This window comes from Heloderma suspectum, chromosome 6 (assembly GCF_057233095.1).
Source record: "Heloderma suspectum isolate Gila_16-S chromosome 6, 16-S_ref, whole genome shotgun sequence".
NCBI lineage: Eukaryota > Metazoa > Chordata > Lepidosauria > Squamata > Helodermatidae > Heloderma > Heloderma suspectum.
In genome coordinates, this window is record NC_139463.1 from 18,155,409 (window position 1) to 18,183,308 (window position 27,900).

Genomic DNA, 27,900 nt, shown 5'->3' on the forward strand with positions numbered 1-27,900 from the left:
GGCTGTAAGCCTCCAAGTTTGGAGACTTATTGCAATCCCCATAGGATTGTGTCCTTATTGTTACTAAGCATTCCTGCAAAATTGAACATTTAAAAAAGGTTCACATGTACACCCTTCAGGTTAGATATGATCAAATTTTCAAGAATTTGAGAATATAACTTTTTAATCAAAATTTGCCAATTAAACTTAAGTCTATAAATTTTTCTAGAGAGCTGTATATCATGCTTTTTTATGTATAAAAGGTATTGTGTATACCTTACACAATATGTTTTGTTCATTAATTGATAATCAAAAACTTTAAGTACACTTTTGACCTGGAATAATACAGTTTTACACTTGTTCAGTATTCAGTTAACTCTTTGGCCCAAGTGATACGGCTTTGACTCAGCATTTTCTCTTTGGATACCATCCAGGTTTCTTGACAATTATTTTTTATGCCAGTGACTGAGAATTCATTGTGAGCCTGCTTGTGTCTTTATGTATCTCCCCATTAATATAATTAGTAGTTTTTACTTATTTACATTTTTAAAAATTTAATTAGCATTAAACATTTGTCATTTGCATTTCATAATCGGACATCTGATATTGTTTTAAGAGAGGCGGGTTAGCATTTTCTCAGTACCCTTCCCAGCAAGTCCAATAAAGTAAAATTACCTATTTTCTAAAAATCCAGGACATATGCCCAACCAGCCGGCTTTTTCTGCCTGTTACTGATATTTTAGTAAGGACTACAGTCCCCTGTTCGTACTAACTTCTTAAGAGTCCAAAGTCTTGTACATCATGAATAAATTGTAAACAGGTGTGTTCTCAGTTTGTCAAGTTTCTCTTTGAGCTCTTGTTTCATCCTTCTTCATCAGAAATTTTTTATTTTCCTTTTAACAGTCAATATGCATCATTACACCAATGCTCCATTACTCTAGATCAAGCATGGGCAACACGTTGCCCATATGCAGCCACCTCCCACCACTAAATTTGTCTCATCACTCTGTAGCTGCTACAGAGCACTAAAAGGGTCAAATTTAGCTTGCAAACAAGCAAAACCCAAACCCCTTTAGTGCTACTGAGCACTACAGAGCAGCAAATCAGTGATTTTTAAAAAATATATATTTTTCTTTCCCCAGGGCGGCCTGCGGGGAAGTAGAGGGGGAGATTTCTGGAAGGGGAAAAATGACATCTGGACCTCCCGCAGTTGCCCACCCCCACTCTAGATACTTTGTTAATGTTGGCTTGGATCAGAACATCTCATGATCTCATTTTTTAAAAAATCAATCTCTGTAAAGTTAGCTGGGTTGTACATTTCCCAGGGAAAACCTATATAGTTACATACATTTTCATAAAACTGGTGGTGCAGTGGCCATTTGAAACTTACTTGGTAGACTGCATTTCTTCACACCCACTTAAGATTTCAAAACTAGGGCATTGTTGATAGAATCTCATGCATATTTATGACTTCAAAATTGAAAACAAGAATATATTGAAAAATATTAAGATCAATGATGTGGGCATTTAATTAAAGTAAAATTATTACTAAGTAACTTAGCGTTGCTAAATTGGAATATAAATAAGTATTGCACATATTTATTGTGTGTTCTCTCACAAAATCCTGTGAGCGCTTTCTCCCCCCCCCCCCGCCCCCATTTTAGAGATGGGGAAGAGAAAATGAGGAGCCACATAGCAAATCAAGCTAAAGCTTGAATCAGATTTTCAGGTCTTTGACAACCATACTTGCTGTCAAACTCATGTTACCCAATACGTTGGACACTTTATTTATGTAAAGCTATAATAATGCATTTCAGAAAGTTTTCTTTTTGGGAATGAAATTTATTCGAAACTATAGTCCAAGTTGTTAAGGTAGTAGGAATTTTAGCCAATATGAAAATAATGTTCTTGAAGGAGATACATGAAGCTAGGAGTACATTGGGCTGTGTAATATAGGAGTGTTCTTGATGGGAGAAAAATGAGTCCTTAAATATGGTGTTTTCATCTATGACTTGGTTAAATCAACTAGGGATTACATTTTCGGATTTTCTGAAATGTCATACCTCTCTGGTGCCTCTTCCAGTCTTTTCTTGAAGAATCATGGAAATGTTTTGTGTGGGGTGAAGAATTGGTGGTTTTGAAATGTCTGATCTTCATATGGAGTGTTTATCCCATAATGGTCCATCATTTTTTATTTTCTTAATTATACTTCAGACAAGGATAATTTTCAAGCTTTTCTTTGTTTTGAAACCTGCAATTGAATGAAATGCTTATTCCACTGTTCTTAAAATACTTTTTATTCCTGGGACCCTGATTTCAGTGGTTGTGGGTGCATTGAAAATGCATAAGTAGACAAGTGCCCATGCCTACCATGAAACATTCTCGTCTATGTTTTAGACTTCTAACTCATTCAAATCCCCAAATGTTAAAGTTAGGTAACATTTGAAAATACTATTTACAATATCTAGTGTATTAAACATACCACTAAAAGAAACACCTGACTGCCCCTGCTACGTACTAGTGCTACAACGTTCTTACCCCATCTTATTCTGGAAGATGATAAAAGTTACAGTCTCTGGAGGAATAGACTTGGAAATCCAGCACCCAGATACTGAGAATTCTTCTCATGAGTCATCTCAAGTTATCGCTTTAGGCAAGGTAGCACTTTGCATCCCCCCACCCCGCCAAATATCTTGGTATACAGTGGACAACACAACAGAACTTTATTCAAAAGCACTCCTCTCCCCACGCCTTTCCCTAATTGATTACCTCTCATATATAATACCATAGCCTGTGTAGCAAAAGAACTGGTTTGGACAGCTGTAATGCTTGCACATTACTAGTTACATAATCACTAAAAATGAATCTGAATTCCTACTTCTCCAGTAATCATGTATTGAATGGGTAGGTGGGGGAAATCTCCCCTCTTCCCATCTGTAACCACCATTTGAAAATATGACAGAGTTGTTAAAGGATGTTGAATAACGTACCGCATTAAGAGAGCTGGTGTATTGTAGTGACTAAGAGACAGCTACAAATTAGGAAGTCCCTCATTTGAAACTCACTTCTGTTATAAACTTACTAGGTAGCCTTAGACAAGCCTCCCTCCCTTCCTCTCTGGGCAGGCTTGCACATCACTTTAAGCCATGGTGGTTTATAAGCTACTCACAGTAGCTTATTTTGAAAATAAGCTAATGCGATCCCCCACACGATTGGACAAATAAGCTACACAGTGTGGTTTATTTTCCTCGCCCTTGCCTGTCCTCCCTCTGTAGTCCTCCTGCTCGGTTGGGGTGGCATCCCAGCTGCTTTGTGCTGGAAACCATATCCCGACATCCCTTGCACAGCCATGACATCACCTGCCTGCCTCTGATTGGCCCACCTTTTGCTAGCGGCGTATTCTTCTGTCTCCTGTCTCTGCTGTCTCCATGTCCTTATCGACGTGCTTTTGATCCTAAGCTGCTTTTCTACACCCCCCCGCCCACCCAGCCAGTGGCACCCCGATTCTCAAGGCCTTCCTCTCCACTTCTGCTCCCTCCTCCCACCACTGCCACCCACTTCCCAGCTGGCTTTCAAAGCTGTTCCCTTATCTCGGATTGTGATCACTAAAAAGGGGTTGGGGGCTCTAGCTCATTGATAGTTTGCAGGAATGGGGCGGCAATAAAAATAGGAGGTCTCCTCATGGGGAACCACCAGGTGCACTAGTGGATAATTCCGTGACTTTGTGTTTTCACAGAAAAGTGAGCAGACACAAACTGTTTGCTCCACTTTGCTTCCCCCCACCCCCTTCCCCACTTATTACTATCCCTCATTCCCAGTGTCCAAGCCTTTCCCCCCTCGCCAGCAGCAAACAAACAAGACATACTAGAAGGAAAAGGAATAAAAGGAAACTGTTTTTTGGGTGAGCATGCAAAGCAACTTTCTTGACTTTTTCAGTGTGGTTAAAACTGGGCATGCTTCATACTGCTTTGAGTCTACAAAGACACTTTGCTCCCAAAAGGGGGTGGTGGCTGTAACTCCTGTACAGAAGCTCTGGGAGTTGGGAACTTTCCACGCTGCAAACCCACAATGGGGGGAGTATAGATTAGGGACCTGTATCGACCTGTGGGAACTTTCTACCTATAAGGCGGGGGTAGTGTGATCCTCCTTGCCTGTTTACAGGGAAGGGACAACTTTACACACACAGGTTTCCCTGAGTGTGTGTGTGTGTCTGATGCAACACTTGATAAGCACTTTGTATTGGGTTTGGTTTGCCGTGCTTGAGAAAGTGTTTTTGGGAACAGAGTGGGAGGTGGAGGTGGGAGGAGCATCAGTTGCAGACACAGTTGAACATGGTAGGGAAATAAGCCTGCTCAAGGTCACTCTGCCGATTACACACGTGTGAGGAAAATAGCCCAGCACCTAAAAGGGAGTGTCCGCTGTAGCTCTGCCGAAGTTTGCAGGACTGGAGCCAAATTTTGCACACAGCTGCCCCTTGTGGGGATGCACCTGATGCACATCAAAGACCGTGCATGGGATTTAACACTTTGGGAGTTTCTTGAGCACGCTGCTGGGGGAGGGATGAGGGCAGAATCTGTTGGTAGGCAGATCTCAGAAACAGAGATCACCTGAGAGGAGGAGAGTGGCAGCAGCAGTTTTGACTGCTCTTGCCAGGGGACTCTGTAGGTGATCTGTTTAAACCACTGTGGAGTGCCAGATGACACGATAAGCCACAATGGTTAAAATAAAACTCACTGGCTTATCAGGGTGGCTTATTTCGGCTAAATGAACCACTATGGTTGGGGAAAACCACATGGAAATGACACGATAAACCATCATGGCTTATTCTGAAAAATAAACCATCATGGCTTATCATTTCATGTGAACCCAGTGATTGTCTGTCTCAGTCCCCCCCATTGCTGATATTGGCAAACTAGATAATAGATGTGAAATGCTTTGTGTACTTGAAAAAATAAACCCTGCTGGTTAAGGTAATTCTGAGGGATGAGGGAGTTATTCTGCTTGACGGATCACTAATAAAGGGAGGGAAAAGGAAAAAGCTATGCTGGAATCCTGTGCAGGCTTACTTATAAGTAGGCTATTCTGAACATACAGGGATATATCTGTTCATTTGTACACTTCTACTGAGTTAATGATTTGTCTGTGTTTTCTTTTTTAGTATGTGTTTTTGTTTTTTTTCAGAACACTGTAATAATAGATTTCCTTTTTAAAAATGATGGAAATTCAGCCCTAAAAATCCCTGCTGGTTTAAGACCAGAGTAAAGGCTATCTCACGTTGGCTCAAGCTCCACAAAGCCAGGAAATTGGAAGCTTAGGCTGATTGATGCCTGAACAGGTGTGCCCCGTGATTGGTAATGTTGTGCAGTGTCACAAATTGTCCTTGCTTAAATTTTACCCTCTGTGTACCCACACTTTTCCTTGTTCTTTTAGGCCCAAGTCCAGCTAATTTTTACCCTTTTTATACTTTGTAGCATTACAGGCACCATTTAAGTGTTTTAATTATTATTTTTTTCAGCATCTTTGATGTGTGGAAGGACCACATCCCCCCCGCCCCATCCCTGGGGCAGGGGGGATGGCACTCTCCACAGTTGCCAACCCCTGCATTAGAGGCACAGGATCCCTACCAGAAAAAGCTGGCAACTATATTCATATCCTATACATATATTCATATATATGAACGATAAAATGTGTAAGATGTTTTATATAAATTGGTACTCACTACTTAAAAGTAATTTCATACTAAATGTACTTGTGCCTTTGGGAAAGTGATGCTTTTCCAAAGGTTTCATCTGCTGAATTTCTGTCTTTCATGCAGCTGTTAAAGGCACAAAAATGGCAACCCCTAGGTTTCTAGTGAGTGTTACCTGCCTTATTAGCTCTGAGTTAATTAAGGGCACGTGGCCTCCAGTGCTGGCTGACATTTCTGCTTGCTGATATCTCAGTTGAAGGATTGACAGAGATCCACTAATTATGTTCAGGCTTAGTAACCAAAAACTGTTCCTTCCAGCCAGCAGAAATATAGTAAAAGTGCCACTGGACACTTCAAGAGTGCCTTTCCCTTTCTATACAGCAAGTGGCAGACTCTCCATCCCTCAGAATTAAGAAGAAGGACTAATGGTGGAGATGGCATTGTCCCCATAAGCCTGAGTCCTCTATAGGTCCCTTTCTGAAAATTAAGCATTGCCCTCACTTCTGTGGCAAAGTACAACACAGCATGCATCTGTATTCAAAACCAGGATTAAAAAGGATAGAAATCTCTGTTGTCTGTCTGTCTGTCTCTAAGCAATTCACTCCATATTTTTCTTCCTTCCGTGTAGCATCTCCACTTTACAACTCATGTATTTTGTTTTGTTTCCTTTATCAGCCTCCAGAGGACAAAACAAAGCAAGTTTTTCTTCTTTTTCTTGTGTAGAAAGGGTGACTTTGTGAGAGAGAAATGAGTTGCAAGTGGGGCTAGGGAATGGAGAATGGCTGAGGGAAGTAAAAGTAAAATTGCTTTCTGCCTTCTCCTATCCAGTCAATCAATTTACAGTGTAATCCTCCCTTGTTCATAAAAAATGAATGAAGATCACATCTTGTTGACTGGGAGATATTTGGAAGGAATATATTTTCAGGGTGAGAGGTGGAGGCTGCTGTTTCAATGGTACTTTAGCTGCTGCAGGGATCCAGAAGGAGGATAGTCCTGGGGGAAGGGAGCAAAATAAGTTGTTTGGGGGAAACAGCTTTGTACAAGGAGAGTGAGAGAAATGAACTGAAGAGCAACAGAGGAAAAAAAATGGTTGCGTAACACCCCCCCCCCCATTTCACATCTATGGTATGTATTTTCAGAAAGGGAAAAGGGAAAAATAAGTAATGCTTGCGATGCCCGCAAGAACTAGAGAACACTCCCTCAAAAATTACTTTAGGTTTTTCTGGCAGCATAATTTAGCAGTCTAATGCAATCTGCCTCCCCAAGCATTCTTGCTCACCTAGTTCAAAGACTTTCTCACCCATGACTTGTTGGCAAGTGGGTTTGATAAGGGCTGAGGATTGGACAGCTGCATCTACTACTGTGCTTCTCCTTGCTGCCATTACTTCTCTATCCACCCTCCCGTTCCCAGTCACTGTTAACTGGTTGCTTGCCTTTCTGACCATCAGTCATAGGTGCTACTATTTGCTTGCTGAGGTGGGGCAGCAGCCATCGGCTTCCCGCTGTGATTGATTCTAAGGTTCTCATATTTCTGTATGCTTCTGGGACAGGTTCCAGCTGTGCACAGGTGTTACACATCACAGTCTCTACCCGTTGTGAGGAGAAGAGGCAAAAAAAGAACAGTTTCCTGCTGTGAGTTGACACTGGGAAAAGGGACATCCCACCTGAGTGTCCTGTGTAGTTGATTGATGGATTTGCCTGTCTTTCATTGCCTAGAAAAAACACTGTGTTAACCACAGATGAGACAACAGCACTAGTGGTAGCTGTCAGACTGTATACAGACTCTACTTAATAATGAATAGGGTGAACAAAAAGTAGAAACAATTTATCCCCTTATGAGGGCAGTTACCGATTTCTGACCATGAGTAAATAGTCAAATTCTTCTTTGTTCATCTGCCACCAATAAGAAGAATGGTTGAACGACATTCTGCTAGTTTTTGTACATTGCTTGAATTTAGGAAGCAGAACTAATCTTGACCTACTTGTGGGGATTTCCCAGAACAGGCTATTGAGTACACCCAGAACTCCAGGGTGATTTTGTATAGAAGCATTTATTAATAAGCTAATACAATGGACATGCTATCATTGCAAGTTATAATCCATTTCCATCTGTCCTGCAGCTTATTTATGAAGGCCTGTATCTAAGTATTTGGCGATCCAGTCAATCCTCCGCATAGCTTGATCTCTGAACTGTCTGAAATGAACTATAGATAGAGTTTATGTTGATTTGGTGTTACATTTTTTATGTACTCCTGCCAAGTAAGGCCACCTTGTCATCTTGTAAAGCCATGGTTTGTTCTTGGCTTATGATTCTGGCCTGTTAGGAGAGCAACAAGCCAGTGATCCCGGTTCGGGCATAACACTAAACAAACCATAGATGGAGGCCTCCTGGGTTTTTTTTTTGCAGCTACCTCTGGCAGGAGGAGCTGAGTGGGAACAATTGAGCATGTTTCTTTGTTCACAGTATGCCAGAACTCTCAGCTATTCTGGCTTACTTTGATGTGCAACCAGCCCTATGAGTTTGTCTGGCTCTGTACCTAAATTTTGATTCCCACTCTTTGATCACCTATGTTGTTCTGTAGATTATAGCAACTCTTGGGATGTAGCCTTTATAAAGTACTGAGAAATTCAAACACCCCCTTCACCAGTTTTCAACATACAACATACTTAGAGATAGATAGTCCAGAATCGGAGACAAGATGCTTGATAATTTTTAAGGTGGTTACATTGGAGTCAGGGTGGGTGAGTTGAGAATGGAGTTGTAGTTAATACTGCAGAAGATTAGCACCAGGTAGGGTCAGTTATTTCACTGGAAATATATGCAGGTGGATGTTGGCAAATCCCTCGGGAAATGCTCTTCACACGCACCAGATGGATCTGGTAAACCCTGCTGAAATCAATAGTGGTTTCTCACAAGTAATTTTGCATAGGGCTGAATCTTTATATAGTAAAAGATCCATCAAGATTTAGATATTCATCAAATATATCTCCCAGAAGGAACTTTGCTGCACAAACTAGAGCAGATCCTATGAATGAAGGAGTTATTTCACAGACATTGTGTGTGGCATTCTGGACATCAGCTTCAAATAGAAGCACAACATCTTGAAGAGCCTTTTCATAAACTCAAAAGAATTTGGATTTGACGGCATCAACAATACCTGTCTACAAGAACAACTTCAATCCAGGCCACTGAGGAAAAAGTTGGCCAAGAGGTTATTCTTCCATTTGAAGGGGTATTCAGAATGCCATATGGGCTTATGAAAATGTCTTGAGTCATAACAGCTGGCCATCCCATTTGGCGAAGATTCTTTGGGAAGATATGTTAGATTAATATCCTAACTTTGATGAGTTTTCCACCCATCAAAGACATAATTCTATGCAAAATTACTTGTAAGAAGGTCCCAGTGATTCAGTGAGAAAGCATGTATCCTGGGGGGTGATTGGCAAACTTCCACATGCTTACAACTTTCTCATGCAATGTGCAGCTGTCCTCTGAAAGGGAAGTATTTTTTTTGAATTAAGCTTTTGCATTATAAACCTAGGCAGGCATTGTATAATATGTGAGTGTCTAGAATTAAAGGTTTTGTTGTTTGGACTCATAACATTTTTCTTGACAATGCATTGTGATCTGTTTTAGCACTGTCACACAACATACATAGTGATAACTGTTTAGTGCACTGTTTAGCTGTTACTGCTTCAAGGTTTTTTTTTTTCTAATAGCTCACAAGCCATTGTTCAAAATGAACAAATGTTGACAGACTCACCTGGACATTATACTGAGCAGAATCCATGCACTGATGACCTTGCCCATCTACAACATTTTCGCAATCTGTGTTGATTGAGGCTTCTGACTATTACTGTAATACAACTACAGAAAAATCATTATTAAGTGAGCATCCAAAAAGTTCTGTTCTATTTATTTTTAAAATGTTATGCTGCTTTTTTGCCATAATTGGCATTCAAACTAGCTTAACAACACATCAGCATAATAAAACTTAAAATAATAAATTCAGAAGACATGTCATCCTAACTAAACAACTGCAGCAATTTAGGGAGCAGTTTACATAACTGGTTAGCATGGACTGGTGATCCCATAGTACTGTGTGTTAAATAATTTGATAAAAGGAAACTTCTGTATATATCAAAGGAATATTAGATGTGGAGTGGAAATTCTAAATGATTAGAAAAATAATAAATCCATAGTATTTTAGGACTGTGAAAACAAATATTGACCAATGGGGTGGGGGGGAATGCATCCTCTTAGAAATTTTACCTGTGGACAAGAAGGTGCTCTTGCATAAAGGGATATCTAATCTGTGTTAAAGAGGATATCCCCCAACCTAAATTATAAGCAATTCATCTCACCAAATAAGATTGGTTTCCTATTACATATCTTATGTGATTCATCAATTAAAGCTTGCAGTCCAAGTTTTATACACTGCAGCAAATTCAGAAAGTGACATAAACACGAAGGTGTCTAAGTGCATCATAAATATTAATAGTCTTTCCGATGCAGCATTGAACCTTCATAGAAGAAGAGCTGAATTTCAAAGAGATTAAGTGACCTGCTCAAGGTTAGGTTGCACACTGTATGCAAATTCAGTTCTAAATATCTTATTCTAATTACACAGTATCTATAGAGTAAGCCACAAAAAGCTCCACAGCAGATGAGTGCATATGTATGAAAATATGCTGTAGTTTTACAGTATAGGAAACACATTGTCTTTTCGTGCTTCAGCCTGGAAAGGGTTACAGTTGAAATGCTTGTAGCAGTCTGGAGAAAATATGAATCACTGAGTGAAGACAGAATGGGAACCTGGTGTTGCAAGCTGTTGTATGGTTCTTGGTTAGGATTTTTACCACAAACATTTGAGCAGGCTCTGTAAATTTCTGACATTTTTGAGCCTGATAGAGGTGAAAAGCAGCCTGTGTATTGTGTGATTTCTGGGGGAGGGCGGGGGGGGGGAAGACAAGAAAAGCAACTTCAGGTTCTTAGCCCTTTCCTTTGCTTCTTGTGCATTCGATTCCTTGCTGCCTCTAGCCAGCTGCTTCTGCAGTGTGTGTATGTGTGTGCAACATGGAGGGAGGGACTCGAGGAGATGCTGCTGCTTGTACCAATATCTGTTCAGCAGCTTCCACTGCAGGGGCGATAAGAGCTGGAGGCAATCTTGATGAATCCAGAAGGTCAGTACTATCAATAAATCATCCACAGAAAGGTATTTGAAAAGTGTTTTAAACCACTTCTCATTAAAAAAAAAAAAAAAATCTTCGGCAGATATACTATCTGTCTCTAAGGAGAAATATTTGTTCCATGCTCTGATTTAAAAAGTAGTTTTGTAATGAAAATACAAACCACAATATTATGAATCATGTATTTTTTCATAATTGTAAATGCCTTTCAACACATATATATAGTATGAAGAGGAGAATTAAAAGAAACACTCAGAAAAATCATAGATATTGAGATTGAGCAAAAAAACTGTCCTTCAGAGTCCTTTATTTAATTATACAGATGTATTAAAAAGTAGGCTTTTTGTCTTCCCTGATTTTTGTGTAGTAATCTTTAACACTTTATAGTCTGTGTAGAATAGTGCTGCAGCTAATGTCTAAATATATAATCTGATGCTTACAATTGAGTTAAATTGGATAATATACAGTATGAGATGAATTACAAGGAATTATTCAATATATGTATCTGCATTTTGTAATTTTTAGTGGGTGAATTTAGCACCGTAGTCCTTAAAAACTAGTTAGAGCCTTGGTTGTTTAGTTAAAATTCTTGTGGAATGAAATAGTGTTGATATCTTCAGGTGATATCTTTACCTTGGCCTTAGGTTTATGCTGTGGCTGATTCGAAATAAGCCTGTTATTGTTTCAGTTCAGTTGGGATTTACTTCTAGGCAAAGATGGAACAAATGTTTGCTTGTAGAGATTGTTCAGGGTGGAGTGGCTGTTAAACTGAAAACCTACCTTGACTGGAACAACTGCAACCTCCTACCTGATTTTTTTTTTAAAACCAAGGTCGTTTTGTAAGAGCAAAAGCTATTTATGAGCAGGAAGTAGGTGGCTTCTGGATCTCCTATTTCAGTCTACATGCAAAATATACAGAGTTCAAATATTTTGTTCTGTGGACTCCACCCACTTGATACACTCAATAGCAAGCTAGTGGTAATCTACAGAGGACTGAAGTGAAGCCCAGAGTAGTTTCCCTCCCCCCCCCCCCAAATAGCTGTGCCCTGACCAGAATAACACTATGAAATACTGGATGTGTTGCCTCTCATATGGGTTTTCATTTTCTGGTGCTGTTAGAAAAAGTATTTTTTTATACCAGTACTAGAGTGCCTGTGCTTTTGAATGTTTATTGATATTAGAAATATTTTGGTCTTGCGCAAGTAAGAATGTAGGGCTTCTGTCAATGAAAACCACCTAGAATTCAAATATCTATGTTTACTACACAATTTGTGCACAGAATTGTCATATGCAAGCTTGTAGCTGTGTTATGAGGGAATATAGATAGTAGTCTTTATTGGTAAAATAATTGGTAGTGCTATTCCCAGAATGCATTGCTTATATCCAAGTATGACCTTCACTACCCAATTCCTTTTACTTTTCTGGCCTTCTGTTCTGGTACAGAACAGTGTGTGATGGCAACATTTACTCTAATAATTGCCAAAAATAGGTTTCGGCATTTTTTACTCCTAGATAAGATTCAAGAATGAGAATAAGTTTCTTTCACTAGGACTGCAAGGTGTAATTGATTATCATGCTGAATTGATTAAATCATTTATCAGATAGTAAAGCCTTTATAATTTTTCAGTGGCTGCAGTATACTTGGCAAAAGCCAGTGTATGCTCTGAACTTCATATATTGCAAGTATGAGATGCAGTATAGTCTATATTGGGACAAACCAGCTATTAACTCAAAGTCAAGTTCTGCTCAGAATGTTCCCGCCAATAAAAAGGAAGGAGATTTTGTATGATTTCCTACCCTGCAGCCCCCAGTGCCACCTCCGCCCCTGCCCCCCCCACTTCAAACTTCCAGAATAGGTTTGGGAGGGCACGAGTAGGGATGTTGGAGAAATCTGCAATGGATTCCAATGAATTTGGATGTCTCTTCACTTTTAAAAACTTTTTTTTTGTGGGGGGAGGGATTTGTGCAAATCAACAGGAAGAAAGTTCTTGTACATCCCTAAAAAAGAAATACGATGCTATCAGTGAGCAGATAATGGAACAAGAGAAGCTTGACAATCCGTGGAATACAGACAGAACTGATTTAACAAAATCTGTACATCCCTAGCCATGTGGGCTGCATGCGGAGGGGTGGAATCGATGAAAATGGCCTCTTCCCTGTTCTGCCAGTGGGATTTCTCCACTTAATCAGAAGTTTTCTGTGGATGGAAGGTGTTGACAGGAAGCAAAGTCAGCCTATTATATTTTGTGAACATAATTTAGAAGATTTCTATAGCACTTGTAAACTTCGTATAACTTCATGATGCTTGTTACTATCCTTTACTTCATTCTTGCAAGTGGTCAGCAAGGTAGATTACTACTATTCCCACTTTATAAAGTAGAAATTGAGGCTAGATAGAGATAGATAATACTACCTATTAAGTATTCAAGAATTTAAACCTAGCTCGCCTGTGTCAAAACATGTATTGCTAAGAGACATCAACTGCAAAAGGTACGTAAGGTGATGGTAGTACATAATGCATGCACATTCTTATAGCCCCAAAGACTCCTAGAACTTTTAATTTTATTCCAGCTAGTTACAGCTTTGGTTCTTATATCATGACACTTTAAAAAAATATTACTGTCTGTTTGAAATATAGCTCAGCTAGAGAGTTTGTAATTAAAGTGTTTGATCTTAAAACTGTTTTTAAATATCAGATTCCCTTTTGTTCTTATATTTTGAAGTTGTAAATAGAAGTTGTTCAGTATCTGATTGAGATTCTCTAATTATTATTTAATGATTTCTATAATAGGTAATGCTTGCAAAATAGAGTAGGAAGTATTCCTGGCTTGGCAGAGCTTACAGTGTGGGACAGACAAGATTGAACTTGATAAAAAGTTCAAGTAAAGGCATGGTGTGGATTGAGAAATAGGAAAGGCGAACAGGGTGGGAAAGATTCCAGAGGGAGGTGGGGCTGTGAGATTTGATCTACATGTGGAAGGGTAGCTGCCAGGAAAATGGATACTTCACAAGAGGGGATAGGCTGCCTGATTTAAAGGACAAAAGAGGATGGGTGGTGGTGGGGGAACCATGATTTAAAATAATAGAAATATTTGTAGTTTTCTCATGGATGCTAATTGGTTGTTATAAGTATTTAAACTTATTGGTTTGCAACTAAATAGAACTTTTATATCATTTAGGTATACTATTTATACTATCTGCTTCTGAGGCCATGCTCATGTTCCCACTGGTAAAATAGGTTAGTTTGGTGAACGTGAGAGACATGGCCCTGTGATCCCGCAGTTATGGAACTTCCTTCCAATTGATGTAACACTTAACCCATTCAGCACAGGCCTTTAGGAAGGCCTTGAAAACATATCTGTCCAGTGCAACCATTTAAGAATGTAAATGGTATCTGTCAGGATTGGGCCTGTTACATCATCATGAGGGAGCGGGGAAGTAGTATGGGAGCAGGCATGATGTCAGGATTGGGCCCAGTTCTGACAGTATCACTGTTTCATAGCAGTTCTCTTAGTAATTGTATATGTATCAGATGTGTCTAATGTGTATAATACCTCTTTGTATTCCACTTTATGAGAGCTTGGTCCTAAAAAGCAGCTTATACATACTGTCAGGGTTTCCTCTGAGCATATAGAGTGTCAGAGTAGCTCAGATTCTGAGGAAGAGCTGCAACATGTGGGGGAGGAACTTTCCCAGGTTTCAGAGGCACAGCTGCACGGAGAGCCCTCCCCTTCACACATCCCTGAGAGTGATACCGAACAGGGGGAGGCGAGGGAAGAACAACCTGAACTCTTAGACGCAAGACACAGATGCAGGCACAAGCGGGAAATCACAGGGGCTGAACTTCAGCGCTCTACCCGATTGGCTTGGCGTCAACAGCGGTGCTTAAAGGTATCACGGGAGAGGGGGAGATCTTCCCCTCCCACCCCTTAAGTTAAGAGAGCTTGCTGCCTTTTTCCCAAACCGAGATCGACTTTAATAGTTTCCCTTTGAACTCCTTGAAGGCTGTTTCTTTTGTAGTCTGTGAGTCTCTAGCAATTTGCATCTGTATGCCTCATTAGGGTGAATGGAATTAAAGCCTTGGAAATGCAGCCTCTTGTCTGAGTGTTGATTTGGCTATTGGAGTTCTCAGCCGGGCAAAAAGGGAATCCTGACACATACTTTGAATAAATAATAATTGTGAAACTAATAGATTTTTGTTTGCGCTATTGACATGTAAAATGACTAAGCAAGACAGAGATTGTAATCCTCTTACCTCGCAGTTTATTATCTCTCCAGTTTTATTATTTTTTATTTTTATTGTTTTAGGTTTATCATCATTCATGTATTATATTTCTATACTGCCCCATAGCTGAAGCTGTCTGGGCGGTTCACAAAAATTTTGAACAAAGTTTGTATTGATATCTGGAATGTTTATGTATAGTCTCCTGGGGTGCATGTCTCAATAAGTGTGGGATTCAGAAAATGTTAAAATAGATAAATAAATACATAAATAAATATTTCAGAATAATCCTTGTTGAACTAGTTGGGAATTACTTCCTATATCTGTACACAGGATCAAGCTGCAAATGCCTAGACATTTCAGAAGTGATGGTAGGATGGAATACAAGTCCATGCCCTTTGACTGACAAAGCATACATATTCATAGGGCAAGGGTGGGCAACTTGCGGCCCTCCAGATATTTTGGCCTGTGGCTTTCATCAGCTGTAGCCAGCATAGCCAATGGTGAAGGATGATGGGAACTATAGGCCAAAATATCTGGAGGGCTGCAAGTTGCTCACCCCTACTCTGTGGCATCAGAATATTTTATGATGCAAACTGAAAATATTCCTAAGGAAATCAACCTAACTTGCATTGGAAACTTTTCAAATACAAACAGAAGAATTTCCTGTGCAAATGACTCCACGCAAATTACTCTAATTCGTATTGAAATTTTGTACCAGAAAAATTTCCAAATCAAAATTTTCCAGAAAAACCACATCACTCCCAATGAACTACCATATTTTGAGTTTGGCAGCATCACTACGTTAAGCATATCCATTGAAAAGACATTAGAAACATATCTGTTAAAAGAATTAAGAAGTCAACAGTACCCACCAGTTTAAAACCTAGTTCAGCAGACAAGACAGCTTAACAACCAAAAGAGCTTGCCTGAATAAAAATGCCATCTTCTGGCGGAAGGACAATAATGATGGAACTAGTCTTGCCTCCCTTAGTCTGGGAACAACCACGGAGAAGACCCTCTTTCACGATTCTGGCATATGTGCCTCCAATTGTGATGGGGAAGAGAGAAAAGCCTCTCTCTCTCTCTCTCTCTCCCTCCCTCTCCCCCCTCCTACAACTTCAGCAGGCTCATAAGGGAGAATGTGGTATAACAAATAGCCAAACTGTTTAGGGTTTTATAGGTCATAATCAGCACTTTGAATTGTGCTAGGAAACAGATGGGTAGCCAGTGAAATTGTTATAACAAGACAATTGCATGCTTCCTATAATCAGCTCCAGTCAACAGTCTGTCCATAGCATTCTGGACTAGTTGAAATATCTGAAAGCTCTTCAAAGGCAGCCCCATCTAAAGTATGTTAGAACAGTCTGAATAGGATGTAATGAGGAAATGTGTCACAGTGGCCAGATCCGGCATCTCCAGGAATGGGTGAAGTTGGCAGAATAACCTTAGTTGTGCAAACACATTCCTGGTCACTGCTGAAACTTGGGTATTCAGGTTCAGGGCTGAATTTAGGCATACACACAAACGGAAGTCTTGAATATTTAAGAGGAGTGCAAGTCCCTGTTCCCTCATTTGCCTTTCTACTGACCAGGAGCACTTCTGTCTTGTCTGGATTAAACTTCAATTTGTTTACGCTCGCATAGTTCATCAGACACTTATTTCGAACTAGAATAGTTTCCTTGGATTTAAATGGAAAGGAGAGAAGAGTTGGGTGTCATCAGCATACTGGAACATAGGAAGCTGCCTTATACTGAGTCAGACCATGGGTCCATCTAGCCCAGTAAACTTTGGGACTGTGAACACTGACTGACAGCTGCTCTCCACAGTTTCAGGCAGGGATTGAACTTGGGATCTTCTTCATGGACATACTACCACTGAGCTAGAGCCCCTCCCTTGAGCCATGGCCCCTCCCTATGGTGCACTGAACTCCAACACTGGACAGCCTCACCCAGCAGATTCATGTAGATCTGCAAAGTGTTGTGCAAATTGGCCACAACAGGTTGTTGAGTGGTTGATGTGTTCTTCTCATGGTCCAGAATGTAGGCTAATGTACTTTAACCATCTGAACAAGCTCTGTTGGATAACTCTGTGCAGATGCAATTGTGGCAGAAAAGAATAATTTTGCTGCCATTACTACCACTATGAAGTAGGCCTTCAAATAGCCTCTAACCCATGTTTGGTTGGACCCATTCTTTCACCATTGCTACTCTGGCTCCATGTTCTAGCAATGCTCCATGTTCTAGTAAGTCTAAACCCCCACCAGGTAGTGATCTATGACAAAGGAACTGTAGAAAGTTCCTCCACACTCAGATCACCATCATCCCACCGAACACAGAAAACTGGATCCAGTGTTCTCTTCCAAATTAATAGGACCACACACCTACTGGGACAAATCCAATAGGAATAATAGAAGGAACACAAAGGTGCAACTGAATATCAAGAGACTAAATAAAAGTACCAGGACGAGCAATACATATAGAAAATATGAGCAGGAATCAAATGCTGGTGGATACAAGAGAGTGAAACCGATGAAGAGATACTAACAAAACCCCATACTGATTTGTTAGATACTAACAAAACCCCATACTGGAAAGAGATGCAATAAGAAAAGAATGATTGACATTATCAAGAGCTGAAGAAAGACTGAGCAAACAGGAACAGAGCAAAGGCCTTTATTTTTTAACAGAGAGAAGATAAATAGAAATATGAACTAGTGCAGTTTTTGAAGAATATGGATGACACTCTGAGAAGAACCTGAAGAGAAATAGGTGTAAAAATTACAGCAAGAGTAGACAGTGTGTTAAAAAAAAAAACTTAGTGAAAAGGAAGGATAAGGATGATTAGACAGAAGAACAGTATCAGCAGTTTTTTTTTTAAGGTGACAGATCTGCCTGTAAAGAACAAAACGAACTGATAGAAAGACAGAGATTAAATACATTAGGACAGGAAGAACTGTAAAAGCAAGAGTCAAAGAGCCAAATGGGAATTAGATTTAGAGCACAAGTAGAGTTTTTAGAGGAATTAAAGGCGCAATCTCAGACACAGTAACAGGAGAATGAGAGGAAATGAAAATTTGATGAGGTGCCAGAAGAGCTGTCTTAGGGAAAGAGTTCCACAAGCAGAACACCATCACTTCAGATGGCAGGGACACCTGGTTTGCTTCCCTATATGTATTTTAAGAACAATAATTGGAAAAAGGTAACATCGGGAGTGGCTGGATATATATTCAACTATTGTAGCATTGCTTGTTTTCAGAGCATTTTCTCTATTACTCTTATACTGATACTAGCTGTAGGAGTCCTGATACTAGCTGTAAAAGAGCACCTTTTATTCACCAGTGCTTCTAGCTGTAAAGTAGGCATATATGCCTTTCTTCACCTGAGGTGTTACACTGGGGTGTGTGTTTGTGTGGAAGGAGCTGTAGAAAGTCTCTCAAAGTTTTCCTTTCACCTAAAGTGGGCTCAGATACTTTGAGCATTCATTTAATTTTGTTTGTTCCATAAATGCTAATAATGTTAATAGTTACTAAAATATCAGAGCACAAAAAGAGTAACAGATTCATTAACTTGAAAAAGAGTGAAATATACATTAATGTGTGAAAATGCTTGATAGAACACTTTTGTTTGTGATTGAACTCTACCGACAATATGGCTAGGTGGGCCTTCTATACATTGATGTTAAAAAGCTTATTTAAGACAAGCATGTACAAATTTATTTTTATTTTTTATTTATTTACAATATTTATATACTGCTCCACATCAAAAGATTTCAGAGCGGTGAACAACAAAGATAAAAGAATAAAACATATTAAAACAATTAAAACATTTAAAAAGAATCATAGAATCATAGAATAGTAGGGTTGGAAGGGGCCTACAAGGCCATTGAGTCCAACCCCCTGCTCAATGCAGGAATCCAAGTCAGAGCATCCCTGACAAATGGCTGTCCAGCCTTGTCTTGAATGCCTCCAGTGTGGGAGAGTCCACCACCTCCTCAGGTAATTGGTTCCATTGTCGTATTGCTCTTACAGTCAGGAAGTTTTTCCTGATGTTCAGCCAGAATCTGCCTTCCTGTCACTTGAGCCCATGATTCCGTGTCCTGCACTCTGGGATGATCAAGAAGAGATCCTGGCCTTCTTCTCTGTGACAACCTTTCAAGGACTTGAAGAGTGCTATCATATCTCCCCTCAGTCTTCTCTTCTCAAGGCTAAACATGCCCAGTTCTTTCAGTCTCTCTTCATAGGGCTTTGTTTCCAGTCCCTGATCATCTTTGTTGCCCTCCTCTGAACCCTCTCCAGTTTGTCTGCATCCTTCTTAAAGTGTGGTGCCCAGAACTGGACACAGTACTCCAGATGAGGCCTATCCAGTGCTGAGTAGAGGGGAACTAGTACTTCCCGGGATTTGGAAGCTATGCTTCTATTAATGGAGCCCAAAATAGCATTGGCCTTTTTTGCAGCCACATCACATTGTTGGCTCATATTCAGCTTGTGATCGACAACAATTCCAAGATCCTTCTTGCTTGTAGTGTGGAAACACATTTGGAACTTCATAAACTATGGCTGGTCACTCATATTTATTTGGATGCCATACTTGCAGCAGTTTGCCTTCATAAAAGAACTTTCCAACTTTTCATACTATGTGAACTGTGCAGCTGAGATGGCTATCTTCTAAATTACCTGACAGAGTTAAGGAATTCATACTGGCTATGTTTTAAAGATAAGATGACATTGCCCCAAACACTATTTTTAGCTGTGAATAGGCAGATTTAGCAATTTTTGGCAAATATACTATATGATATTTGTAAATACCTATTGTAACACACATCCATAAACCTCTAGGACTTGTTCCACACCATTGTTGACAATTTGGTCTGCTGATTTTGATGCTCCAAAAGTTTAAACACCTTAAAATGGAATCTTAGTTGTCTGCAAACTCTTCTTGGGCTTAATAATAAACTGTTGATTATTATCAATATAGTACATGACTTTTTTGATATACAGTTCTAAATAGACCTATATTCCAGGAACTATTCTGTAGGTTATTTCAACCTAGCAATTGAAATGCAAAAGTCCCATATTTTTAGAGAACGTTCCTATTGAAAATAATGAATGGGGGATATTTTTAATTAGCAGTCAAAGCATATAATAAATCCTGGAGACTGTTCTTACTTTAAATTTAGTCTTGCAAGAAAGAAGTACTAGTTGCCCTTCATATACCTATATGTAAAAAGGCCATTTCAACATTACATCTATAGAACTATATTTCATCTGGTGAATGGTCTTACGATGGTTTAGACAGTGGCCAAAGTACAGAGAAGTACTTATGGTGTTCCTAGCACCATGGGGATGTCCAGTGGAATCTTTTTAATCCCCTCCCTTTATCTCATTTAAATTTATTTGAATGGAAGACCATCAATTTCATATCACAATTGCTTATTAAATTCCTCTTAATTTAAAAAGAGTGGCTTCTCTATGAGAAACGCAAGCCCAAACCTCACTTGGAAACTGTTCACTTGGTTCTTTGTATCGAGGCCAATCTTCAAACTGTTGCTTCTTGCTCTTTTGTTTCCAGCTTGCCCCAACCCTTCCCAAAGAATGTGGGCAGGTATCATCAGTTAAAATTAAAATACAATTGGATGAAATCAGTATGCAAAATAAAATTTTAAATTAGCCCACCCCTATTTAATCCTGGCTGTTGAATGCCAGCCCATGGACAGAAGGTTTACAGATATTTCATCCATCCATCCATCCATCCATCCATCCATCCATCACATTTCTATATCGCCCAATAGCCAAAGCTCTTTGGATGGTTTACAGATATTAAGAATGCATTTCAGAATGCATTCAGTCTTTGACTTAGTCTAGTAAAGGGAGTCTCTCATTATAGGGAGATCCACTGTGAGCAGCAAGGGCAATAGATATATAATGTAACTTGGCACACAGATAGTTCTGGCAAGACAGCTCTTAGTTGACCTTAACAGCCATAATTGTGCAAAGGAGAGAAGGCAGCCTTTAAGGTAAATAAAACAAAAATTATGCTTGGATATTAAAATGTTTCTTTTAAAGGATCAGCCAGTACTCTCCTGCATTTCAGCGGGGGCCTATGCTGTTACACATCTAACATCATGGATAGTCCTGTCCCAGTATATAGGGGTGTATATCTATTTAGAATAATTCAGCAGTTACCTTATTAAAAGTTACGCATAGTGACCGTCAACTTTATCGAGTCATGTTTATAGCAACATTTGAACTTTTCTTCCAAATAAAAAGCTTTGGGAAGAAATACTGTATCCCAGTGGGAAGTACATTGATTTTTTTCCCCTTGCTGCTTCTAATCCACCTCTCCCCCACCACATCATTTATAGATATGAATAATATTTAATCACTTGAAGCTTAATTTCCACCAGCATACTCTCTTATACTTCTCACCCACTTTCCATGTTTCATTGTGATTGACTTAACATTATATTTAACACTGAAATATTGTATTTGTCTCTAGCTTTGTCAGCACTAATTTGCAATCCATCATGGATTAGTAATGAATACAATTATTAATTCCATGCAAAAATGATAATCTTTCCTAATTTAGTTGCATGAAATAATGATTTCTTACATTTTTATGCTTGCTCTATTTTTTTTTCTGCCTAAACTACAGAATACTCTATAGTATTCCAAGGTGTTCAATTCGATGGAATGCTGGTCTGGAGGCCACATCTAAGTTGACACAAAGAGACACATGGGTTGTGTACAAACCCAGGACTGTGATTTAAACTAACTTGACTTGTTCTGGAACTGGCCCGAGTTTGTTGTAAATCACAATTCCTGTATGTGTTTGTGTGTGGCATGTGAGCCAAAGGCTCATTTGGACTCATTTCACTCGTGCACGTCATACTTAATCATGGTTTAACATGACATGTAAATGTGGCCAATAGATTGAGATAACAGAGGCTGTTTCAATAAAACGTCAATGTGTGCTAGCTTTTGGGGTTCCAAAAGCTTATGCTTAAGGCAAAAGTGCTTCTGAAGCCCCAAACCCTTTATAACGGGTGGGGAACATTTGGCTTTCTAGATGTTGCTGGACTGCAGCTCCCATAATAATTGACCACTGGCCATTCTTGCTGGAAGTTGGAGTCCAATAACACCTGGAGGGCCACAGGTTTCCCACTCCCACTTTATATGCTTTGATAAGCTATCCTTTTAAAATACATTATTCATTCATAGGAGCAGCATGACAATAATTTATCACAATATTTTAACTTGAGACAAAGAATGGATTAAATAACTTAATAGTATTTCTGTTTTAGGGAAGATGGCAGTCAAAGTGACTGAAGTCAGGTAAGTCTGAATGGCAGTAATGGGAATGGAGTCTGACTTGTCTGACTCTGAGATGCCTTAGCTTGATTTAAAAGCCAACTTTACTTTTAAACAATTTTTTTTCTGTGAGACAAATATTTGAATATGAATAAAGCTATGGAACGTAACTTTTCTGAGATAATTTTAACAGTTTTGTTATTTCTGCTAAGTTTAGAAGCATAGAAAATTACAGCTTCCCAATATTATTTTTAGAGGAGGCAAAACTGGAAGTCTGGTGACAGAATATATAGTTTACCATAATAAGAAAATAAGTTGAGGATGGGGTAGTTTGAGTATCTTAGCTGCTTGCTTTGTGTGGTAAAATATGGATAGATGTGTCAGCTGAAACGCAGCTGCTTCTTAAATCTAGTTGTTCATTCTTAGTTATAGTGCAGATTAATATAATTTTGACCAAGTGACTCTCAGAGGAGGAGAGCAAATTCAAGTGAAGACTTTACTCTGGTATTGTTCTGAAGATCTAGGTTTCATGCACAGAGGTAGCCCCGGATTTGGCATCGAGTATATGTTCAACAAGGAGCTGTAGCTAAACATGTATCTCCAATAAATAATCTCTATCATTTATTCTTTTTAGGTGTAAATTTAAGATGCTTTATGGGATATGTTTTTTTAAGAGTGAAAAGGATCTTATTTACAAAGTACTTGTACATCTCTGGATTCAAACGGCACTGGGTGGTGGTGGTGGTGGTGATGATTGGTGGCTTGTCTAAAACAGCTACCTGTTGATGGTTCTGGATAAAAAACTCCCTGAGACTTTGGTTATAGGCATACAGCCTTAATTATTCCAGATGATATGTTAGAAAGACGGAGTTCGTGGAGTCAAGTAATGACTTTCAAGAAGATTAAATTAGGGAGGGAGGATTATTTGCATACCTTTTGGGGGTACTTCAGAATTTTTTGAGGCTTTTAATTTGAGGTTCTTACATAAATTGCTCGATATCTTATTCAAAGCCTGAGATTGACATTAGGCCGACAATGTGCTCTTTTATTTTTCTGCAATTTCATTTTTTATCATCTTTTATTTAATAAAAGAACCTACCAACAATCTCAAAACTGAAACTGGCTGCCTCAGGCACTGGATGCTACATGGAAGAGGCTGGTGGCAGCAGGTTCCCTCCCCCCCCCCCCGTTCCCATGGCATTCCGGTGGCAGTGATGCTTTCTCACTGCTTGTCTGGGCTTATTGGCACATGCAGCACCATTGGGAAAGGCTCCTGGCCAGACCAGCAGGCTGAAGACAGCCAGGTTTGATGGTGGCTGTGCACTCCAGCCACCATCGAACATGCAACTTCCGTTACTCTGCTCATGTGACATACTTATGCTGCCGCCAATGCATTGTAGCATTTGTTTGAGTTGGCAGGGAGTAGACACTATGTGGAGTAGTGAGTGAGTGGTGGTGAGGTTGTGGAGGACAAAATTATGTGTGCCCCACACCTGCCTTGTATCCCCTCAGCTAGCCTGTTTTCCTCTGGTGCTGTGGAGGACTCTGTCCTGTCACCAGTGTTGAAGAAAGATTCAATTGCCAGTTTGGCAGATTTGTGGGGGTGGACGGCATATATTTTTCTTGAATTCAGACAGCAAAATGTCAGTGGCCCCACACCTTTGGAACAAGTTGCCATCGGAGGTCCGCCATGCTCCATCATTGCAGGCTTTTAAGAAGGCCTTGAAAACGCATTTTACTGTGGCGTTCTCTTGATATGATGGCTGTTGTTGCTGTTATTGCCATTGTTGCTGGTTTTATTGTCAGCTTTTATTGTTCTTTTTATTACTATTTTACTATGTTTATGTGTTTATCGCTTTTAATATTTTAACTGTTTTTATGGATTTTATTGTTGTAAGCCACATGAGGAAAGTCAGCCAAGATTTTTCCAATAAATAAATAAATAAATAAATTTGGTTGACCTTGCCTGCTTACTAGGATTCTCTGTAAAATGGGACTAATGAAGTCATAATGAGTTGTGCAATGGCTTTCAGATACTCAGATACTCAATCAAGGTACTGGATTTTATACTTGCACAGCGATGAAAATGTGGTTCTGAAAGAGCTAGTGGTGTGATACCATTGAATACAACCCTTAATTGGAGCTAAGGAGAGAGCCTTTTCAGTGGTCTCATTGAATAACCTCCTGAGAGAGTCTCATCTTGCCCCCTCCTCAATGGCCTCACACCAGACAAAAAGTTTCCTGTTTAGCAGGACTTTTGGGCAATGGATACTTTTAAAGTTCCTATACAGATATGTTTTTAACTTGCTGTATTGAATTGTTTTGGCTAAACAATGTCCACTTTTTAAAGTAGCTGCTTGATATGTTTTGTATTCTGCTGCTTTTAGTAACTTAAGGTGTAATCCTATGTATGTTTAGACAGAAAAAATCCTACAACTCTCAGCATCCGCCAGCCAACATGAACTTTTCTACCTAAACATGCATAGGATTGCATCCTTCATAATTTCAGTTTATTATATTTGTTTTAACATGTTAACCACTGAGCTTTTTGAAAGGTAAGGTAGAGTGTAAATGTAAGTAGATGCACTTCTGAACCACTATCATGGGGAAATTGCTGAAAGTCTTTCTTCTATGATTTGTGCTTATTTAAATGTTGATGCTTTTAATGAACTGTAATTGAGTTAATGTTTATTTATTTAATAAAATCCTGTTATACCACTTAAAATCTCTAAGTGGTTCACATTAAAATACACATTAAAACACAGTTAAAAACATTACAATACTATATCAATAATAACAGGGTAGTAAGAGTCCCTCATAGGACAGGTAGGGCCTGTGTGAATAGGTGTGTTTTCAAGAGGCATTTAAAACTTGCCAGTGTTTCTTCCTGTCAAACCATACGTTCCAAAGTGTGGGTGCCACTACTGAGAAAGCCCATTTACACATGGCTACCTGGTGATATTCCATTGGCTTTAGAATGACCAGTGAGGCTTCCTCAGAAGATCTTGGGGGCTGACTGGGTATATAGAAGAGAAGATGGTCAGCTAGGTATCCTGGTCATAAGAACATAAGAATAGCCATGCTGGATCAGACCAAGGGTCCATCTAGTCCAGCATTCAGTTCACACAGTGGCCAACCAATTCTTGACTGGGAACCCACAAGCAGGACACAAGAACAACAGCACCCTCCCGCCCATGTTTTGCAGCAACTGCTGTACATAGGCATATTGCCTCTGATACTGGAGGTAACATATAGCCATCAGGACTAGTAGGCATTGATAGCTTTCTCCTCCAGGAATTTGTCTAACCCCCTTTTAAAGCCATCCAAATTGGTGGCCATCACTACATCTTGTGGTAGCGAATTCCATAGTTTAACTGTGCTGTGTGAAGAAGTACTTCCTTTTATCTGTCCTGAATCTCTCGCCAATCAGCTTCATGGGATGACCCCGGGTTCTAGTATTATGAGAGAAGGAGAAAAACATCGCAAGTCATTTAGGGCTTTGTATGTCAACAAAACTTTGAACGTGGCTTGGTAGCTAATAGGCAGCCAGTGCAGTTCTTTTAATACAAGATGTATTAATATGTATAGAGCTAGGTGCTCCACTGAGCATTCTACTTCCTGCATTCCGCAGTAGCTGCAGCTTTACTGAACCAGGTGCAATGGCAGCCTCACGTAGAGTGTATTACAGTAGTCTAACTGTGCGGTTACCATGGTTCACAGTAGGTAGACTTTCCCTATCCAGGAAGGGGTCCTAAAAGCAACAAAAAGGCTTCCTTCAGCTACGTGCATAGTAAAAGACAGAGGAAATAAATGGTGCTTCAACTATTAAATAAGGATGGCAAAATGATAAGAAATGGCCCAGAAAAGGCAGAAGTGCTCAATTCCTACTTTGGCTTAGTCTTCTCCCAAAAGAGGGTCTATGAGCCCCCTGGCAAAGGCAAAGTACAGGCTGAAGGGGCAGGATTGCTGCTTGAGATTGATACACATACGGTCAAGGAACACCTAATTACTTTGAATGAGTTCAAATCTCCAGGGCCAGATGAACTGCATCCAAGAGTAATAAAGGAACTGGCAGAAGAACTCTCAGAACCACTGTCTATTCTCTTTGAGAAATCATGGAGGACGGGTGAAGTGCCAGATGACTGAAGGAAGGCTAATGTCCCTGTCTTCAAAGAGGGCAAAAAGGAGGAACCTGGAATCTACAGACCAGTCAGTCTGACATCAGTCCCTGGGAAAATTTATTTATTTATTTATTTATTTCATTTCTATACTGCCTAATAGCCGAAGCTCTCTGGGCGGTTCACAAAAATTAAAACCAAACAACACACAATAAAACAATTTAAAATATATAGAACATTAAAACCACAATATAACAATACAACCACAATAAAACCTAGCAGCAGTACAGGAGTTTAAAATACAGATTTAGAACAGCAAAGATAAAAATTTAGAAAGCTAAAATGCTAAAATGCCTGGGAAAACAAAAAGGTCTTCACCTGGCGCCGAAAGGAGTACAACGTAGGCGCCAGGCGAACCTCACTAGGGAGCTCATTCCAGAGCCGGGGTGCCACAACAGAAAAAGTCCTCCTCCTAGTAGCCACCCGCCTCACTTCCTTTGGCAGGGGCTCACGGAGAAGGGCCGCTGATGAAGATCTTAAGGTCCGGGCAGGCACGTATGAGAGGAGGCGATCCTTCAGGTAACCTGGCCCCAAGCCGTTAAGGGCTTTGAATGTTAACACCAGCACTTTGAATCGGGCCTGGAAATGGACTGGCAGCCAGTGCAGCTGGAAAAGTACTGGAGCAGATGATAAAGCAATCCATCTTTAAGCACCTTGAAACAATGCAGTGATGACTCGAAGCCAACATAAATTGTCAAGAACAAATCCTGCCAGACGAATCTGATCTCATTTTTTGACCAGGTAACCTCCCTTGTGGACTGTGGGAATGCTGTGGACATAATATATCTCGACTTCAGCAAAGCTTTCGACAAAGTGCCTCATGATATCCTGATGAGCAAACTAGCTCAAAGTGGGCTAGATGAAACAACAATCCGGTGGATCCACAGTTAACTACAGAATCAGACTCAGAGTGCTTATCAATGGGACCTTCTCAAAGTAGGGAGAGGTAAGGAGTGGGGTACTGTAGGGCTCAGTCCTGGGCCCAGTGCTCTTCAACATTTTTATTAATGACTTGGATGAAGACGTTTCAGATGACACAAAACTGGGTGGGATAGCTAATACCTTGGAAGACAGGAACAAAATTCAAAGTGATCTTGATAGACTGGAGCGCTGAGCAGAAAATAACAGAATGAGATGTAATAGGGATAAATGCCAAGATCTGCACCTAGGAAGAAGAAACCAAATGCACAGTTACAAGGTGGGAGATACTTGGCTCAACAACACTACAAGCAAGAAGGATCTTGGAATTGTTGTCGATCACAAGCTGAATGTGAGCCAGCAATGCAATGTGGCTGCAAAAAAGGCAAATGCTATCTTGGGCTGCATTAATGGA

At 39.8% G+C, this 27,900-nt stretch overlaps 1 protein-coding gene across 19 annotated transcripts in view; it reads left to right on the top strand.

The window, feature by feature from the left end:
* ARHGAP32 (Rho GTPase activating protein 32) overlaps positions 1 to 27,900 on the top strand; it is a 346,243-nt gene that overhangs the window by 82,164 nt on the left and 236,179 nt on the right. Inside the window, exon 2 of one of the 19 annotated variants that reach the window (XM_084803656.1) lies at positions 22,383 to 22,413. The exons of the other annotated variants lie outside the window; for them this stretch is intronic. Within the exon in view, the coding sequence (XP_084659782.1) occupies positions 22,388 to 22,413 (26 nt within the window). The 5' untranslated portion in view covers positions 22,383 to 22,387. The remainder of the gene's footprint in view (positions 1 to 22,382; positions 22,414 to 27,900) is intronic. 19 annotated transcript variants of the gene reach the window in all.